At 49.1% G+C, this 20,315-nt stretch overlaps 1 protein-coding gene across 1 annotated transcript; it reads right to left on the reverse strand.

Moving 5' to 3' along the window:
• Nucleotides 1–289: 289 nt before the first annotated feature.
• On the reverse strand, nucleotides 290–18,960 carry MYO1A (myosin IA). Its single transcript, XM_049625752.1, has 25 exons — nucleotides 18,553–18,960; nucleotides 17,891–18,282; nucleotides 17,646–17,692; nucleotides 17,447–17,510; nucleotides 17,144–17,242; nucleotides 14,739–14,842; nucleotides 14,477–14,624; nucleotides 13,754–13,872; nucleotides 13,589–13,675; nucleotides 11,745–11,810; nucleotides 11,482–11,586; nucleotides 9,463–9,525; nucleotides 9,068–9,268; nucleotides 8,673–8,899; nucleotides 8,134–8,334; nucleotides 7,780–7,873; nucleotides 7,140–7,289; nucleotides 6,759–6,827; nucleotides 6,266–6,340; nucleotides 2,877–3,011; nucleotides 2,069–2,175; nucleotides 1,567–1,699; nucleotides 1,298–1,450; nucleotides 993–1,120; nucleotides 290–697 (listed from the first exon to the last, which is right to left on the reverse strand). Exons 1-25 carry the CDS (start codon nucleotides 18,909–18,911, stop codon nucleotides 574–576), a joined length of 3,450 nt encoding a protein of 1,149 aa, XP_049481709.1. The 5' UTR covers nucleotides 18,912–18,960; the 3' UTR covers nucleotides 290–573.
• Between the last annotated feature and the right edge of the window lie 1,355 nt (nucleotides 18,961–20,315).

A 20,315-nucleotide genomic window follows, 5' to 3' on the forward strand; every position in this document is an offset into this window, starting at 1 on the left:
GCCCTCCAGCCCGGGGCCTCTTTTTAGGCTAAATCTCCAAAGGATCCTAGTTTCCACCAAGACAGGGATCCTCACTTCTTCCCTCCAGGGACACACTTAATGAATCAGCCCACTGGCCACCTGCGACCTGAGCCCCATCGCTGGCTGCCCCACCCCCACCCCAGTGTCTCCAAACTCCGCCAGAGCTCAGCCGGTCAAGGAGCGCGGAGACAATTTCCCTTCTTTTCCATTCTTATTATCTGCATTTGCTGGCTCCAAGGAACCTGAGGAGGAGAAAGGGGGTGGGGTAGTCGAAGTACAAGCACTGTGAAGGTGGGTGATCAGGGACTCACCCACACTGAGCAAATATTTGGGAAGTCACTTGTTTTATTAGTGGGCAAAGCAGCTGAGGGTGGGAGGATAAGTTCTAAGGGAGAGGGGCCTAGAAGAGTTTGGGAGAAGAAAGGTCCTCTTCAAGGGCTCCTCAATCTCTGAGCCCCACACCACGATCAGATCCTCCTGCAAACATGGGTGGGTGGGGTTGGCGCGGGTCCAGAGAAGCTGCTGTCTCTGCATCAGGCCCCCACCTCTTCACTATACAGTCACTTCCAGGCAACGACTCCCTTTCTTCTTGCATTTTAGCTTGCCGTTCCTATCACCCTCAGGGCCCTGGATGACCTTGACAGCCACACTACTCTCCTTGAACCTCACTGAGAACCTGGAGGGGAAACAGACAGAGGGGTAAAGCTGGTACCCTCATCCTCTCATCTCTACTCCCATATTTTCATGATGGTTTCCATTCTCCTTCTTAAAGGAAGTACATCTCTCCTCCCCTCGTGTCAGAAGACTCAGGGCCCCAGAGAACCTGAGTGGGGAGACTAAGAAACACCTCCAAACCTTGCCTTGACAGAATATGCTTCACTTTCTGACTACATGAATTTTCCCGGTCACAATGACCAACAGCTTGGTCATCTGCCCCCAGGCTGGCCCTCACCCCCAGCTCACGGCCTTACTTCTCAGTCACGGAGATTAGAAGCTGCCTCTGTGTGGCATCCAGCACAGCCTGGTACATTTTGGTTAGCAGTTCAATCACATGTTCGCTGACCAGCAAGAAGTCCCCCCTGGAGCCCACTGATGATATCTTAGGAAGGGGGAAAAAGTGGGGAAGGGATTCATTTTTCCCTCTGCAGGAGCAGCCTAAGAGGCACTGAAGGCCCAGAGTGAGAGGTCTGGTCCTCATCACCTCCAGCCCACCCCAGCCCCATGATGCCCACCACCTTCTCCAGCGTGAGGTACTGCACCCACAGAGCTCTGATACCTCATTCAGATGCAAGCTGAAAAGCCCATCCTTGAAGCTGGTGACTGACACCTCGGCCACACTATCTAGTCCAATGACGGTTTTGGCCTGGGACTTCTTGGTGTCTATGAGAATCACATGCCCCTTGGTCAAGAGAAGAATTCGAGAGGAAGTCTAAGGACGGAAAAGGAAAGTGTGAGGAAAGGCGAGGATTAACCCCACCCTTCCAGCTACCAGTCCCAAGGCTCTGGATCAGGCCGTGGGCAGAAGTCCAGGGTGCAGGCATTCACCTTGCCATTGCCACGATTGACCTTCTTCACAGTGTCTGCCATCAGAACAGGCCCTTCCTCCCCGCCCTTCAGCTTCTGCAGCTTAGGGTTCCCTTGCAGCCCAAGGTAGTCACCGCAGAATGGAATGGGGACACTGAGGACACACAGGAGGTATGTGGTGGAGACAAGTTCCTCACCGCTGACCCCCAAGGCCCTGAGCCTCCCCACAGTGAGTTCCCATGTCCCTCCCCCCATGCTCCACCATATCCTCTATCTCAGCATGGTCCAGGACCAACATCAGCATCCCCTGAGAACTTGTTAGAAAGGCAAATTATTGGGCCCCAGCCCCAGATCTGCTGAATCAGAAACCCTGGGCGGGGGGTGGTGCAGCAATCTGGGTGTTATCAAGCCTGCCAAGTGGTGCTGATGCACACTAGTTTGGGGACCACTGCCCTATCCCACCTGGGGGATCCTCTCTTTGCTCTGGATGAAACTGACTGTGCAGGGTCTGCGGGGCCCTCACCTCTGGGGGTAGGAAGCCTTCTTGCCCTTGAACAGTTCGCTGGCACAGAGCTTCTCCTTCAGGATCTCTACCTGCTTTGGGGACAGTCGATCCCGGAACCTCTTGCACTGTGAGAGGGAGGAGCAGGGGCTAAGCTCGTGGAGGCAGAGGGCAGGCCTGGGGTGGGGGTTTGGGAGAACACTGAGAGGTGGAAGGAGGGCAGGGGCTGGAGAAGAGGAGAGACAGGGAATAGAATAGGCTCTAGGCACTTCAGAGAGGGCAGCTGCTGGAGGAGCACTGCCCCCCCTCAAAGGGACTCTGGGAGAGGGAGATGGAAACAGTCAAATGTGTCAGCCCCAGGAGGAGGGCTGTATGCCAGCACACAGCGCAAGGCCTACTCTAGACAGGTGCTCAGTACATAGTTCCTGAATGGAAGCACACTGTGCTGAGTGAAATAAGCCAGATAGAAAAGGACAAATGTATGATTCTACTTCCATGAGGTACCGAGAACAGTCAAATTCACAGAGAAAGTCGATTATAAGTCCCAGGGGCTACAGGAGCGGGGAATGGGGAGTTACTGCTTAATGTGTACAGGATTGCAGTTTGGGCTGATAAAAAAGAGATACAGAGACGGATGGTGGTGACGGCTGCGCAACAGTGTGAACGTGCTTTATGCCACTGGACTTACAAATGGTTAAAATGGCCAATTTTGTGATGTATGTTGTTTTCACCATGAAAAAAAAAAAGTGGAAGAAGGAGGCAGAAGATGAAAATCAGAGGGAGGAGGAAAAAAAGACAAATGAGAGGAGTCGTGCTGGGCCCCACTCACCTTCCAGCGGTAGAAGAGCTGCTGTAGCTCCTGGTTCGCTGTGTTGAAGCATCTGTAAGGGGCCGCTGGCCACGTTCTGTCCAGGATGTTGGTAGACGGCAAATTGTTCCTCAGCCCCAGCAGGAACTTCTGCGTCTAGATTGGAAGCAGGGGGATTGGGAGTGGACCGATGAGAAGACAGACCTCCCAACAGGCAAACTCTCATCCAGGACCTGCCACCTGAAAGGAGGGAGGCCACCCAGAGTAAGAAGCAACAAGTAGAGCGAGGAGTCAGAAGGGAGTCACCTCCTGGATCTCTTGTGGGTACAGTGCTCACTGGAGGCTGGGCAGTGAGAGCGTGAACAGGAGACTGGGAGGGAGGGAGGGAAGGGTTAGTTCCAAGCAGAGACCTGCTGCCCAGGGTAGTGAGGTGAGAGCAACCAAGATGAAAACTGGCCTCAGTATTTTGCTCCTGTGACTTCCTATTGTCTCAGTTCATAGCTGCCTACAGCTGGCTGCCACTGTCTGCATTGGCTATAGGACAGGTACCAAACCTCCCCCGCTCCCTGATCGGTCAAGCCCAATGCCTCAACCTGGCATTCAAAGTCTTCTATTTAGGGCCCAATCTCATGCCCCAGGATCCCCTGCATGATCCCAGTACACCTCTCAGGTAGTGTTCCTCATCAAGCCCTCTGCCTAGCCCAGGCGTGATCACTCGGTGCCTCAGCCCATCCTGCTCTCAACTCAGCTCTGCCCATCTAGATTCTACCTATCCTTTCAGACACAGCTCGAAGCCCTCCCTGATTCCCTGGGCCAGGGCTGCCTCTCCTTTCTTTGAAGCCCCACAGCACTTTGTCTATACTTCTGTGTTTGTACTACTATTATCTGTGTGGAAATCTTTTCCCTCTTCTAGACAATGAGTCCTTGGGAGTCTGGATCCCAAGCTGAGTTCTTGTTGTTATTGTTGTTTTTCCCCCTGCCATTCAACAGCATTTATTGAGTGTCTGCTCTGTGCCTGGCACTGTTCTAGGTATGGATACACAGCAGTGAACAGAGCAAACAAAATCTCTATTCTCACTGAGCTTATATTCTACCGGGGGTAGGGAAGAAGCCCACAGCAAACAAACATATATGTAAGGTCAGATAATTATATACGCTATGATGCAAAAAAGCTGGCCCTGAGACCAGAAATGAGCAGTAGCATATCCCAGAAACGAAAAGAAAGTGAGACTGGATTAAATCGAGCAAGAAGAAAGAAGATCAGAGGATTGGTTGGTCAAGTACAGCCATGAAGGGCCTTGTAGGCTGAGGTAAGAACACTGGCTTTTATTGGGAGTGAAATGGAATGCCATTAGAGGATTTTAAGGGGAAGAGTGACATAATCTGCCTTACATTCTTTTTTATTTCATATAACTTACTGTCTTATTTTGAAAGTTTTTAAACTTACATAAAAGTTGAAGAAACATTACAGTGAATATCTGCATGCCACATATTCCTCACCTAAATCCACCAACTGATAATGTTAACAATTGGCCATATTTGCAGGCTTTCTAACACATGCACACATGTATACAAATGGGCATAAATAAATACATACACACACTCACACATATATAAATCTTTGCTACCATATCATCCTAAAGTAGGTTAGAGAAATCATGGCATTTTCCCTAAAACTTAAGCACGCATCTCCCAAGAACCAGGACATTCTCCTACACAAATCATAATTCCACCTCCATACCTAAGAAGACAAACATTAATTGGATACCCTCATCCAACAGCAATGCATGCTCAAATTTCTCCTAATGTCCTTTATAAACTTCTAAAAATGCCCTTTGTAGCTTTGTTCTTATTCTTCCTGTTCCAGGATCGGATCAAGTATCACCCATGGCATCTGTTTAGTCTCCCCCAATCTAGAATAAGGACTCTCCAGTCTTTATATCCCAGGGAACACCCAGCACCCTGTTTGTTTGTGGGGTAGAATTATTGAAGGTATAGAAAATAGCTTGATCTTGAGTACTTCCAAGTTTTGGATTTTTTTTTAAGTTTATTTATTTTTGAGAGAGAGAGAGAGAGAGAGAGAGCAAGTGGGGAGGAGCAGAGAGGGAGAGAGAGAGAATTCCAAGCAGGCTTAGCACTGTCAGCATGGAGCCTGATGTGGGGCTCGAACTCACAAACTGTGAGATCATGACCTAAGCCAAAAACAAGAGTTGGACACTTAACTGACTGAGCCACCCATGCGCCCCCAAGTTTTTGGAATTTTTATGAAAACTTCTTACTAAGACATTAGGTTAAAAAAATTAAAATGGGAAAAGGGAGGGTATGCAGTATATTGCTATAATTCTCCAGGAACTATCCAAGCTCCTTGATTCCTCTGCTACAAAGATCTTGCAGGCTTGGTCTAATCACCTCACACCTTGGTTTAAGTCCCCAGGCCTTGGTCAGGTCTAGTTTGATTTAATTCAATAAACATTCCTAAGCATTTCCTCCAATCCCTCATGTGCTAACTGATGTCAAAACTCTGAAGGTTTTCTTTTCTTAATTGTTTGTTTTTTCTAGATCTAGAAAGTCTTTCCTTTCCCTATATAGCCCTCCTGCCCCAGTAGGTCTCTAGGGGGAGTGGGGGGACAGTGTGGGGAAGCAGTCTTCAGCAGGCATTAAAACTCTGGGGTCAGATCACCTGGGTGTCTCAGTCAGTTAAGTGTCCGACTTCAACTCAGGTCATGGTCTCACATTCCATGGGTTTGAGCTCTGTGTTGGGCTCTGTGCTGATAGAGCCTGGAGCCTGCTTCTGATTCTGTGTCTCCCTCTCTCTCTGCCCCTTCCCTGCTTGTGCTCTGTCTCTTTCTGTCTCTCGAAAATGATAAATAAAAGTTCAAAAAAAAAAAAAAAGTCCCAAGTCCTCCAGAATTAAGATCTTTCCTGAGATTTCATTGTGGACTTGGTTGCTATAGCTTCAGAAGAGCCGAAAGAAAGATACAATCCCTCCACTTTCACCCCTACCGTAAAATGGATCTCGGAAGGTTGAGTTAGGTAACCCTATGTCCTCACTCTGCTCTTCCATGAGACTCAGTCTCTTCAAACTGTTGTTAGCCATCCAGCCCGTCTCTTCTCGGGCCTATTCATCATGGACCAGTCAGTGGGTGTGCTGGGACCCCTTCCTGCCCCAAGGTTGCCCACAGTGTCCACTCCTTCCGGAGTGCACTCTGATTCTGCCCCTGGGCCCTGAGGCACCAAAGCCCCATTCCTTCTTACCCTAGGACTTAATAATTAAGTACATGCAGATCAAAGAAACCCTTCCAGGGAAAGCTTTGATCACCTCTTCTCAAACCCCTCATCTTCCTTTTCCAAACCTGACCCTCCCTCCACAACCTCCCCTCCACCTTCCACCCTCAACCCCCACCACTTACTATGCTCTTATAGATGAAATCTGCCAAGGTGAGGGCAGCCCCCGACCGGAAGTATTTTCGATAATCCTTGCGGGCCTAGAAGGGATACATGAGAAAGGAGCCAAAGTAAAGATAGACAGACCTAGAAGATAAGGAGACAGATCTTGAAGAGGTTCTACTGTTTTCCAACCATACAAAGAGCACAGTTAGATAAAGTGCCGAGACTCTACTGGAGGGAGAAAGTAAGGCAGACAAGCTGGCAATGAGGAAGGCACTCAAAGCCAAGTCAGGGACACACCCAGGTGTATACACACATCTCCCCAGTACGCACCCACACACACTCCCAGACACACACCCAGATGCAGGCATGCCATCACACAGAGGTATGCCCTGGGTGTGGGCAGAACTTGCTTTCTGCTACTCTTTCCTCCCAGCAGCTGGCACAATCCAGGAGAAACCATGTGGGGGAAGAACCCATGTGTGCGGAGGAAACCCCTCTCCCCTTCCGCATTACCTTCCACCCTCTCACAAAAGCCTGGATCAGCACCACTGATGCCTTCATCTTCGCATAGCGCTTCCTTTGCTGCAGAAAAACAATAGGCCTGTTAGAAAAAACTCCATCCCCTGAACCACCTCTCCTACTTCCCACTCTCTCCCTCTCTCTTTTTTAAATGTTTATTTATTTTGAGAGACAGAGACGGAGACAGAGAGAGAGAATCCCAAGCAGACTCCACACTGTTAGCACAGAGCCCAACGTAGGGCTTGATCTCACAAACCAGGAGATCATGACTTGAGCCAAAATCAAGAGTTGGATGCTTAACCGACTGTGCCACCCAGACGCCCCCGACTCTTTTATTGGAGTGAGAGGGATGGGACTTTAGGGGGCAACTGATACCATGTTGCCTCGAAACCAGGAGGAAATGAGGATCTGACTCTTGCGCATCAGCTGGTAGTGGGTGCGGCAGCGCCAGCCCCGGTAGATCTTCTGAATGAGCGTGGCCAGCTGCTGCAGTCTCAGGCGCCGCTTCTCTTCCAGGTAGAACAGCTGTGGAGAGGTGGAAGGTGGGGCGGAAAGGCTGGCCTAGGGGAATAGCACTCTCTCCTCCTGGAGCCCAGGTGCCAGGGGCTTCCCAGCCAGTGTTTTATTCATTCCATTGACTTCTTAGTGCATTCGTTTATTCGCTCACTCATTATTATTCTGTTAAGTGTTATTCACCTTAATAGAAACCTACTGAATTCTAACTCTGTCAGAGGCACGTGCGAGGTCTGGAAATTTAGACATGAGTGGCACATCACCTTGATCTTCAGGAGTTCTGCTACAGGTAGAGGCACTCAGAGTGGGCCATGCAAGCAGGGTGGGGTAGGAGCCCAAGGATTCAGTTTCCAGGGACAAAGTCCCTGCAGAAAGCAGACTTCCTCACCCACCATCCATCCCAAGTTATAGATGTTCCCCTCCGCCCCAGCCTCTCACTCATGGACCCTCCAACTCTTCTGCCTCCTACCCCAACCAAACACAAGTGCACCCTCCAACTCACAGTCTTAGGGCTTCTGATGAAGATCTTCGTCTTCCCAAAGGCCAGCTCCTCTGAGGACAAGCTCAGCTCCCCCAGGACCTTCTCAACTCCCTCCCTACAGGAGCAGATGGGAAAAGCTACCAAGGGGCATCCCAGAGAAGGATCCTCTTTCACCTTTCCCCAACCTCTTATACCCAGGGAGAGGAGTTCAGGGCTTGAACAGACTTCAGAGCCTCTGCAAAGTGATCAGTTCATTTCCCCAAGTATCCATTCATGGAGTTTTGGCAATTTACATGGCACTGTCTGTTCTCCCCACCACCCAGATGTTCCCTGCACTGCCCTTCCCTGCTCCCCCATCTCCCCTAGGAGTCTTACCTGTCTCCCCCATTCCAGCGAGGCCACGTGCTCCGCCCCAACAATCGGTACCTTTCCAGGAAGGGCCCATACCTCTGGCGGTAGGCATAGCCCGCCCGACGCACCCGCACGTTCTCTAGCAGTCCCAGGTACTGAGTCTGGACAGCCACCAGCTCTGACGAGAACTGACCTCGCTGCTGATGCTCATTCGGCTTTATACACCTTGGGGTGGGGGGAGAGGTGCAAGGCACAGGCATGAGGAGCTTCACCTTTGCAAGTGTGACCCATCCTGGTCTCTATAACCCTATTCTGGAGGGTTATTTTCAGAGGAAGTGAACACACTGGCCTTCCCAGCTTCACTCACGATAGCGTGGTTCCTACTAAAGTCTGATGCTCTCCCTGCCACAGGATTCTCAGTTCCTCATTTTTTATGAGGGAAGGGCCTTCTGATACTCTTATTCCAGAGACACCCTCCCCCCAACAATGGACAGGTTCTATAGTGCTGGACCCTGCATCTGCCATCACATATGCTGCATTTCCCCATGTACCCAGCATGTCACCTGATGTAGTTGGGGTTTTTGGAATATAAGTTCTTCATGAGTATGGCCACAGAACTCTTGAATTGGGCTCCAGCAGTTGGGGGGCGCTTGAGAGATGTCTGTGTGGGAACTCCTTCAGGGAACAAGGACTGAAGGAGGGGGTGCTGGGCCTTCCACATGGCCTGGGACAAGTCCCGGAAGAGTAGGTCATTGTTCTTATCAATGAAGCTGTTCACGTTGTAAGTCACCTGTAGAGGAATAGCTATGGGTCTGGAGGGTCCATGACCTTGTCCCAGCACTTGGCACTCCCAATCTCATTGTGAAGTATTCCCAGATCTCATCTCCCCACAGGTCCTCCCCCATTGCCTTCCACCCATGCCCAGGCCCATTTCTACCCTCCAGCCCTGCCATGTCACCTTGCCCGCATAGTGGCAGATGCGAAAGCAGCTGAGGCCCATGGTGTGGTCATACTGGCGCTGGGCATTCTGGGTGACTTTGCTCTCATAGTAACCATGCTTGGAGAAGACCTGGTTCAGCTTCACTAGGAAGGTAGAGTCACTGACCACCCCAGGCCGTAGGCACTCCTCATCCAGCATGGCCAGGATGCCTTGCTGATTCTGGTCAGAGACAAGATCAGCCCAACTTAGACCTGATCCTCCAAGATGTCCACATCCTCACTGCTGTCCCTCTGCCCCTTCATCCTTTGCCCACTTCACCATCCTTACCAAGTGGGGCAAGGGGAGGGGGAAGGACAAGGATATTCAGGCAGTCTGGAAGAGGAGGTCTCAGAGATAACATAAAGATAACTCACGTGCTCAATGAGGTTACAGATAATGCCATTATCAAAGTAGTCCACCTTTGTCCACGGTATGCCCTGGCAAGAAGAGGCATGACAGGTTACAAGAGCAGGTCCAAGACAAGTCTCCAAAGACCTCACCAGACTCAGGCTCCCTCTCACCCAACCCACGAAGGACTCAGAAAGCCCTATAATTAAGAGGAGTCCTTGGTGTGGCTTCTGTTTAGGTTCCCATCCCTCCAGGTTGATGGAGAATTTGTGGGGTGGGAGACACATGAAAGGACCCAGAGCAGCTGTGAGAGAGGGGGAGATGCTGAAGAGAGCCCTGTAGGTGGTGTGGGGTGAAGATTGGGGTAGGGATTGCCCCACTGTGGAGTGAGGAAGGATCCTTGAGTGTGTGCAAGAGCAAAGGCCACACTGTTCTGGCAACGACCAATAAAACCAAAGCACATGAGTGAATTTCATCAAGCAACAAACCTAACTTGATACATCTTCAAAGACCTACATCAGTGCTTTTCAAACTTGCATGGCAGTCAGCTAGAGGGCTTGTAAAAACAGACTGCGGGGCCCCATCCCCAGGGTTTCTGATTCAGCATGTCTGGGATAGAGCCTAGGAATCTGCCTTTCTAACACCTTTCCAGGGATGCTGCTGGCCCAGGACCACACTTTAAGAACTACTAATCTACCTGATACTTTGGGACTGTATAGTTTTTGTTTTTGTTTTTGTTTTAAGCAAGAATGGTACAGAAGGAGACCCAAAGACAATCGTTCCCCACTTAGGGGTAGCCGCAGACAGGATAGCTTCTGATCCCACCCAAAGGCCAGCCCTCCCAGACTCAGACCATTCCCAGGTGTGGGGGTGTGGCTGGGGAACACTCTCCCACCCCCTCACAGATCTTCAGGGAATGTAGAGTGGAATTAAGTAGTTGCCTTCCCATTTCATCCCCAAAATACTTTCCCCAACTAGTTAAATGAAGTATGATATCCTTACAACCCTGTGTAGCTGTAAAGATGCATCTTTATATACGATATGGAAAGATCTCATTAACTGATGAAAGCAAGGGGTAGAGCAGAGCATATTCACTGCCATTTGAAAAAAATTCTGTGGGAAAATAAACTTCTACATTTGCCTGATTACACATAAAAGACCTCTGAAAAGAGGGCCACTTTAGTTGCCTCTAGATGGTTGGAGAACTAAGAGGCTGGGGATGGGCTGGGAGAGAGCCCTTTCTTTATATGCCTTTTTAAGCTTTTTGAATTTTGAGGCATGGGAATGTATTCTCTAGTTGATCATTTAAAATTTTAAGATAAAAACATGAAAAACAACTTAAAAAAAAAAAAAAAACCTTTCCCACACATTGTGACCACATTGTCTGAAATTCTGCTGCAGCAGATTCCCAAGGGCTCACAGGCAGCATCCCTGGCAGCGTTTTGATGAGTGAGACTCTCAGCCATTCACACTTTGGGGGGAATTAGCTCAATCAGATAGCTTTTCTAACACCTAGCCATAGAAAGCAAGCCTTCTTGCTGAACAGGGGAAGGAGTGTGGAAATGTTGAGCCATGGGGAACTTCTGGGGAGGAAGTCTGGGATCAGGGTGCTACATGAGGAGATGGTGACATCAGCCAGGGCCCGAGGAGACAAAGAATTGTGAGGTGTCAGAGAAGAGCACCAAAATGGATGTGGTGGGGTGACAAGCCTGGGAGAAATGTCCCTTCTAAATCAGGCTCACAGTGTGCCGCAGGCCACGCACAGCTGTCACTTCACCCTCGTGAGGACTCCCCCCACACAGCCTTCCATCAGTCTGCCCCTTGCTGGCACGGCCTGGGGTGGGAGCAGGGGACTGGGGGGTGGAGAGCAAAAACTAGGGCTTCTTGGTAATGCTGCACTGTTGAGCAGTGAAAGGGGAACTTTTTGTCCTTTGTGTTCCCATCTGGGCACGAGTGAGAGGAAACCAGGATTGAGGAGAAAGACAGACGTGGCGCGCACACCAGCGTCACTTTGGAGAGGGGATGGGGGGGAAGGCTCCGCGCACCTCTCTCTTATATTCCTCTTGCTCCTCTTTCAGCGTCATCTCGATAAACACCTGCTGCAGCTTCTCATTGCAGTAGTTGATCACAAACTGCTCAAAGCTATTGTCCTGAAGGAGGGGACCCAGGTTAGAGAGAGAGCAGCTCAGTCCAAGACGCTTCCTCCCTCTCAGCCCCACGCCTCCCCTCTCGCAAGCCCCTCCCTTTGAGCCTCCGCACCCCAACCCTAGGGATGCAGGGTGGCTGCGGTTGGGGGAAGCTCTCTCACCTCTAAAATTTCAAAGCCGTAGATATCCAGGACCCCCATTACCTTCTTTTTCTCCCCGCTGCCCACCTGAAGAGGAGGGAAAGATAAATCTGAGGACGGGCCCCCTCTGGACACCAGGCCAGGCCCTTCTGGGGCGGATGTGATTGGAGCAGAGGGCAAACAGAACTCGGGTGAGCTTGACCAGTTGTGATTTTATTCTCCTTCCTCCTCTACACACTAGGGGCCAAGCAGAGGGAGGAGAGGAGGAGGGAGATGTAAGCAGATTCCAGGATGGTGCTCCCAGGGGACGAGGTAAAAAGACTTTAAAATCTTCTGAGGAAAATAACCATCTCGTACATTTGTAGAGCAATTTAGAAAAAATTCTATGTTCTTACTTCATTAAACCTCATGATAACCCTATATGGTGTGATAATTCTCATTTTACAGATGGACAGATCAAATTTCAAAGGGGCTAAGCGTTTTTAAATCCCATTTTCCCCTGTTGCCTTTCCATAATAGCTTCTGAATTGAAGGCATTTTCATGTACAAAATTAAAAAAAAAAATTTTAACGTTTATTTATTTTTTGAGAGAGGCAGACTGCAAGTGGGGGAGGGGCAGAGAAAGAGGGAGTGACAGAATCGGAAGCAGGTTCCAGGCTCTGAGCTGACAGCACAGAGCCTGACGTGGGACTCGAACCCACAAACCATGAGATCATGAGCTGAGCCTAAGTCGGATGCTTAACCGACTGAGCCACCCAGGCACCCCTCATGCACAAAATTTTTTAAATAATAGCTCTATTTTTATCTAATTCACATTCTATAAAATTTACCCTTTAAAGGTATACAATTCAGTGATTTTTCAGTATATTCAAAATGCATATGGGGGTGCCTAGGTGGCTCAATCGGGTAAGTGTCCAACTCTTGGTTTTAGCTCAGGTCATGATCTCACAGTTCATGAGTTCAAGCCCTGCATTAGGCTCTATGCCGACAGCACAGGCCCTGCTTAAGATTCTCTCTCTCTTCCTCTTTGTCTCTGCTTCTCCCCCACTCTCTCAAAATAAACTTAAAAAAAAAAAAAAAAGTGTATGACCATCACCACTACCTAATTCCAGAGCATTTTCATGATCCCCCAAAGAAATCTTGTACTCATACCCATTAGCTGTCATTCCACCTTCCCCTCTCCCTCCACTCCAAGCCCCTGCTAACCATTAATCTACCACCCTCTCCATAGATTTGCCTATTACATTTCATATAAATGGAATCACCTTTTGTGTCTGGCTGCTTCCACTTGAATGTTTTCACGATTTGTCTGTTGAGCATGTATCAGTACTTCATTCCTTTTTATGGCCTATTTATTTATTTATATCCCATTGTATGGATACACCACATTTTATTTACCCATTCATCAACTGATGGACATTTGAGTTGTTTCCACTTTTTGGCTATTATGGGTAATGCCTCTATGAACATTTGGGTACAGGTTTTTACGTGAACATCTGTTTTCAATTCTCTTGGATCTATATCTGGAGTGGAATTTCTGGGTTATGTGGTAACCATGTCCATAATTTTATCTGATCCTCACTATGAAGGAGGTAGGCATTAGCATCCAATTTTCCAAATTAGGAAACTGAGGCTCAGAATCTCTGTGAAACTAAAAGGCCACACAGCTGGTGAGCAGGGGATCCAGACGGTCAAACTCAAAAACCAGAGATGCTTCCACAACAACACACTATTGGAAGGAACTGTACCTTATCCTTCATCCTTCTTACTCTCTTCATCTCAGAACCCGAAGTATAGGGATAGTGACCAGGACAAGAAAAGTGAGGCAGACAGGAGAGTGTTGAGGGAGGAGAGCAATCTCTCACCTTGATACTCTCATTGATTCGATTCACTATCCAGTTGAAAAGGCGGCTGTAGATGTTCTTAGCCAGAGCATCCCGAGCATACTGAGCCTGTCGGGCAGAGCCAGCTGGTTAGGATGGCAGCCACAGAATAGTCTCAAAATCAGCCCCCTCCCATAGGGCCCTTACCTGGGTGAAGTTCAGTGTAGTGACCACCTCCTCTTTGGCTGTTTTCATGGTCCTTGAGCACAAAGCTTTCTCTAGTTCCTCTGAATTCAAACCTATCATTTCCCCAATCTCCTGGACTCCTGGAGTGATGAGGAAATACAACATGGCCTGAAAGAGAGCTATCTCCTAGGGAGGGAGGGCTGAGAAGTGACACTGCTAGGAGACTGGTCTCCCAAGGTCTTGGGGATATCCTTGCAGCCCATCCATAACATGGCCCAAGAGGAAACTCTGGGGAGAGGAGAGGGAGCTGCGGACACTTTAAATGCATTATCTACTTTATTTTATTTTTGAGTAGGCTTCACACCCAAAGTGGAGCCCAACGTGGGGCTTGAACTCACAACCCTGACATCAAGACCTGAGCTGAAATCAAGAGTCAGACACTTAACTGACTGACCCACCCAAGTGCCCCTGCATTATCTACTTCAATAGGAGAATCTCCTGAAATTCTTTGCAAAGACTCCACTTAGACTCAGAGATGTGCCAGAACCAAGGTCTAACTTCATAAGCTCACTCCAAAATGCCTCACTAGGAATTCTTAATGAGTGTGTTTGGGGTAGAACTCAGGAATGGCTGAGTGGGACTGAATCGGAATGAAGTCAGTTACTCAGCAGATGGTGGATGAACAGAAATTGTAGTAGGAGATTCAGGGAGCGGCTTAGAGGGTACCAACAGGGCGGTGCAGACCTCTCTCATCACGGATGCCACTTGCTGATATCCCATTGGCCTGGGACTCATCTGCTAGCTCCACGTTCCCCAGCTTCAGCACCAGGGCCGTCACCTCTAGCACCTGTTGAATCTCTGTCTCCGAGAACCCAATCACAGTCATTGCGTTCTGGAGGAGATGGCAGAAATGAGAAGTTGAACTGTGGTGCCAGCTCAATGCCTCCCTTCTCAAAGCCAAAGCCTGGGCTCAGGGGATAGCCTAAGGCCCACCGTGGGCACCCACCTGTACAGACTTGAAGTTGGAGGCATCGTCCATGCCATCAACTCTAGACACTTTCTGGCTCAGATAGGCATAATGACTTGTGTCCCGCTCGAGCTTCAGGGCCTCTGCAAGGGTCAGTACGGGAATCTGATTCAACATTCAATCTTTTTAAAGTCACCAACTCTAACTATGTGCTTTCATTTTATATTCACAAACTAGTTATAATGAATTTTGATAGGTTTTTTGTCTATATGCATCATAGAGTATAAACCTCCCTCTAATTCTTATATCCAACAGAAATTCTACTTTTAAATGACCAGTAAATTGTAGTGGCCTTTCCCATCAAATAAAGCAGGCTTGGATCCCTGTGCTGAATGTGGAAGGCAATGATTTCATGGGGAGTTAGCATTTAATCATGTACTTTATATCCTTTGGCAACTAGAAAACGTTAAAGTGCTTGGGAGGAGGGTTAGTACCCAGGCTCTCAGGAGTCCTCCGGCCTTGACTCTCACAGCCCTTGCCCTAGCTTGGTTTACTCATTTATTCGAAGGAGCCGTTTTTGTTTTCGGTTCGTCCCCTGCCTCCTTTGTTTTGGGATCATTAATTCCCATTATAATAGACTAGATTTTCAAGCAGTATTTAGAGTTTGGGTATTCTTAATTGTTGGGGGTTTTCCTAACTTTGATGAAAGAAAAGACTCATTCTGCTCTTCTTCCCATCCTCAGGGTTCTCAACAATAAAAACAAACAAGCCAACCCTCCATCCTACTCAGTTCTCAGTGGCTCAGAGAGGAAAGACGGGTGAGCACATATCTCCCACCCACCCAGAGCCTCAACACCTCACCCTAGGCCTGGGTTGGCTCATTCATTATTTGTTCAGTAAGCACCAACAAAGTTGCAGGTACTATGTTCCCTAATCCTGACCCCTCTCCTGGAAACTTTCCTTAGACATTGTGGGGCTGAGCCAAAAGGCTCTCTTGTGTTCCCCCATGGTGGATTTCTATCCCAGTCCATAACACATGGGCTAGGTTTTGTTTTTTCTGTCTCTCCCACAAATGAACAACACACTGGGACTGTGTTTTTCATCTTTGTTTTCTGTGTGCTTGCTTGGCATACATAAACTTTTTTCTTTTTAATAAATGAGTCAAGGTTATGATCCAAGCTGTTCACCTGAGATGGGAAGAAGTAGGTTAAGCATGGAGCTTGAGGGATATCAATAATCTGTTATTCAAATGATCTGAGAATCAGGGAAAGTCCCTCAAACTAGAGTTTAATGACAGCTTCCCCTGAGACACAGATTTTGAAAGAGGAACCTGCTAAAGAAAGGTGTCTGGACAAAGAATGAGTCAGAAAGGCCCTGGGATGATAACACCAGGGAGGCCCTGTCCAGACTTAGCTTAAGCCAATGGGTAACAGTCAGACAGAATAAGATTCTGGTGCCTATGATTCAAACAAATTGAGCACAACCAAGACTACTGAGCTAGGAAGGAATAATGAGACCTGTGGGGGCTCTTGAACCATGGAGATCCCTAGGAGGGGAAAAGAGATAGGCACAAATCCAGCAGAGAATAACCAGGAACCAAAAGGACAGGTCCTTGGGGGCCATACACCCACAGTGCTCACAGCTAGAGGGGGCATTGGGAGGCAAACTCTGGCAGGGCCCGAAGTCCCACCAGACTCTGCAGTGATGCCCACCCAGAACTACCTCAGGCCCATCCAGCACCCAGGGCTCCCCAGGACAAGGCAGAGGTCTCCATGCCTTCTGCTCCTACAGCCACCCACACAGGCCTATTGAACATATCTGTCATCCCTAGAAGACCTTAAGTTCTTCGAGGACAAGAGCCGTGTTATCTTATTCAACTCTGCATCGCTAGAGGCTAGCACAATGTTCAATAATAGTAGGTGTTCAAGAGATATTTGATGAATAAATACATGAAACCTCCATGAAGCCATCTAAGAAGAAGAAATCAAGGACAGGGGCTGGGTGAGGCAGATGTAGACCCAGAACAACTTCAACTACTGCTCATCAAAATTTCTTTAACACTTAAATATCCTGTCTGATTTTCTGCTGAGCTAGCGATTAAGTCCCTTAAATTGAAGATAGGAAAGAATGGTAGGTGGAAATAAGTGTCCCATTTCTGAAGCCAGCCTGGGGAAAGAGGAACCCAAGCAGGACAGAGGAATAAGAGCAGGTCAAGAGACAAGAAGGTTTATTCCTAGCAATACAATCCCAAAAAAAAGAGGAGAACACAGAGGTCAGGGGATTGTTTCCAACAACGAGTGGATGAAATTCAGTGTGAGGAATGCAGGAAGAAGGAGCCTGAGGGCTCAGGGAAAGAGGGCTGCAGGGGTGCAGAGGGGCCCAAAGGTTCTAGGGATTAAATGGAGGTTGGGGACCTTCTTCCATGTGTCTGGGCAGGCACGTACCCAGCAGGTGTGCATCTGCTCCGGCCAGTAGCTGATAGAAGATGTGGAAGTTCCTTTCTCCTTCGAGCTGCTTCACCACTCGGGATTTCTCAAGCAGGTCTGGCAGGGAATTAGAAAATAATGTCCTAGAGCTCAGGGAAATTCCACAGCTTCCTCTAAGCCTGCCCTCTTCGCTGGTATTCCTACTGGTAGGGAAGCCTCCTGGTAGCCTACTATTCCTTCCTACGGTTTCAAATCACCAGAAAGAGACACTGTGGGATGGGGAGAAGAAAGAGGTGGTAAGCAGAATGGGGAGACACGTACAGTTTGTGATGACTCCACCGAGGGGCGATCCTTTGAAGTCAAACTCAATATCCATGTATTTTCCCTACAGAGACCAGAGAGAGAAAGAGATTTTGCTTCCTCGTCTTCTCACCACCCCACCCAGGAGGGGTCTGTGCTGCATTCCTCCTTCTAAAGCCCCCACACCCTCTCCTCCCAGGCCAGGGAGATAGTCACTCACAAATCGAGAGGAGTTGTTGTTGCGAATGGTCTTAGCATTGCCAAAAGCTGCAGAGATGAGAGAGAAGGTGAGGTAACTGAGGGAAGAAGAGGGGCTCGAGAGAAGGGGAAGGAAGGACGTCTTCTAGTCATCAGGCCAATCTCAGAGTTTTCAAGCTGAACAAGAACAGGGTAAGAGGGTGTAGGGCTGATTGTCTCTGGGCCAGCAGGGTGGAGGGTGGAGAGGGCAGAGACTGGGATACTCACCCTCCAGCACCGGGTTTGACTGAAGCAGTTGCTCCTTCACAGAGTTCACCTGCTCCCCTTTCCCACAGACAGCCGCCACATAAGACATCACCAGCTTACTGGCCTCTGTGCAAGAGAAACCTTCACATGGATCCCCACCACTCTCCTTAACTCCCGTCATTCCAGCACCATACCCCTCAGAATCAGAAAAAGTGGGAAGGAATTTCTGGGGTGGGGCAAGACCAGGTCTGGCTCGGAAAGAGATGAGGGGGTGGTTCCAGCAGTGACTGCACAGCCTCCCCAAGCCAGGCACCTCACCAGTCTTGCCGGCTCCGCTCTCGCCCGTTATGAGGATACACTGGTCTCGGTCCCGGTCCCTCAGTGACTGGTATGCCACATTTGCCAAAGCATAGCTTGGGAGGAGGAAGCAGGTGAAGACTGATGTGGGGCTAATCCAAGACACTACCTTCCACTCAACCACTCAATCTCCAGCCTCCAGAGTCATCCACCCTCCTCACTTGGACTAGACTGAGGTAAGTGATAGGCCTAGGAAGGGTCTTCCTGGGGCCAGTGGGGAAGGGGAAGCTGGAGAACTTCCTTCAGGAGAAAGGATCGAGGAAATTAGGGTGTCTCACTGTCAGAAGTTAGGGCCCTATCAGCCTTCCCTCAGTTCCTTTACTTACATATGGGGCTTCAGCTCATAGAAGGTATAGTCCCGGTATTTGGCAATGAACTCTGGACCATAGATGGGCAGCTGCTGGTAGGGATTCACAGAGATCAACACATTCCCAATGTAGGTCTGGAGCCAAAAAAGGTAAAGAGAATGAGCAGCGGTGGGGTTAGGGGAGGCTGAGAGGGGAGAAGGGAGTGGGAGCATATGAACTCTCTGACCACATACCCAGAGCCGGGGGCACGCATATGCACTCACATAAATCTCCTTGTTTTCATAGCGCAGCTGGAGGTTCTTGAGCAGAGGCTCCTCCTCCAGGGGTTCCAGGAGCACAAGGTCCCCCACCCCCACAGAGTCTTCCATGAGAGTCATGTCCAGAGGTTCTGCTGATCCTGGGAGTAAGGAGGTCAGTTTGCTGAAGTCTGCTTTGCTTTAGGGGCCAGTAACTGTGTGTGGGGGGGGGGGGGGCAGGGGTGTGTGAGGAGGGCAGAAGGACTTAAAGAGCCTTCTCCAACTCTGGGCCCTAGAGAGAATCCTCAACCTAGGGGTCCTCTGGACTAGTCAAAACTAACTGTGGGAGGCTGCAGAAACTCCCCAGCGGGGAGAATCCTCTGCTCCCTGGGTTAGGGCTGGTGGGGGTGGGGCAGGGGTGGGACAGGACCACCTGCCTTTGACCAGGGTAAGGAAGGCACCCAGCAGGTAGCACCTGGGGAAGCACAGTTGTGCTTGCAGGAGAGCGGGCTGGGGAGGAAAGGTTAACTCTGAAAACTTGCTCTGTCCTGCGCTGAGGCCCTGGCCAGGGTCCAGACTCCCTGACCCTCTGCCCCCAGTTCTCCTTCTCAGCTATCTCTCACAGCTTCTATTTCAGTCATCCAGTCCACCCAGAACCATTGCAAAAGTTCTTCCAAAGATCCCTCTCATTGCCACATCGAGATTCATCTTTTTTTTTTTTTAAATTATTTGTTTTTTTTTATTTTATTTATTTTTTATTTTTTATTTTTTATTTGAGATTCATCTTTTAAATGGGATAAGTTGATGAGTTAGAGGAACAAAGGCAGGAGTTCCTCCATAAAAGATTAGAATACCCTGAAGAGAATAAAAGTTTGGTTTCTCCAACATCAAGTAGCTGTCAGGATCTCTGGATGTATCTATTTTTCTATCTCCAGTTTTTACACCCATTGCTGTAACCTCCTGGCATGGACTTTGCCCCATAGGGACACACCCAGCTTTTTAGCAGCTGGTGGGAGTGGGCAAGGAGGAACAGAGTTATTGTGGGGCTCATCCCCTGCGCAGTGGGCACATGGCAGGTGTAACCGAAGGAGGAAGCCCAGCCCTCCTCAGTCTTGCCTGTGGGACTGAGTAGGTGGGGTGGCCTGGAGCAGGACAGAATTATTAGTACAATGGTCAGGGCTACTCCCTAACAGGAATAAAAGAGCCACATCCTCCTAGTCTCCAGCAATGCTGAACCTGGGCGGGGGAGGGGAGGGAAGCAGGAACTGAAGGTGGGGCAAGAGGGGAACACAGGCTGCCTTCAGCCTTCACTATGCCTCCCCCAAGTTCCAGAAAATGAGAGCACTTGTCACTTCCTGGAAGGACACAACTGAGAAAGCAATAAGAATACTGACGGTAGCAATCGCAAACAATCAGGTGCCATGGGCCAGGCAGAGCTCTAAACACTACATATACTAATTCATTTGATGCTTACAAACAGTATCCTCACAAAGTAGATACTATTCCTATTCCACATGCTCCAGATTAAAAAACAGAAGTTAAACT

The sequence above is a fragment of the Panthera uncia genome, chromosome B4 (assembly GCF_023721935.1).
Source record: "Panthera uncia isolate 11264 chromosome B4, Puncia_PCG_1.0, whole genome shotgun sequence".
Classification (NCBI taxonomy): Eukaryota; Metazoa; Chordata; class Mammalia; order Carnivora; family Felidae; genus Panthera; species Panthera uncia.

Bases quoted from the DNA above. Each gene is read 5' to 3' on its own strand.
- MYO1A (XM_049625752.1), bottom strand. From the start codon at position 18,911: ATGACTCTCATGGAAGACTCTGTGGGGGTGGGGGACCTTGTGCTCCTG. The intron at 14,625-14,738 runs GTGGGTGCCCAC...CATCTCCTCCAG, and splicing joins CCAACTTCAAGTCTGTACAG to AACGCAATGACTGTGATTGG. The intron at 1,121-1,297 runs GTATCAGAGCTC...CCCCTTCCTAAG, and splicing joins TCAGCTTGCATCTGAATGAG to ATATCATCAGTGGGCTCCAG.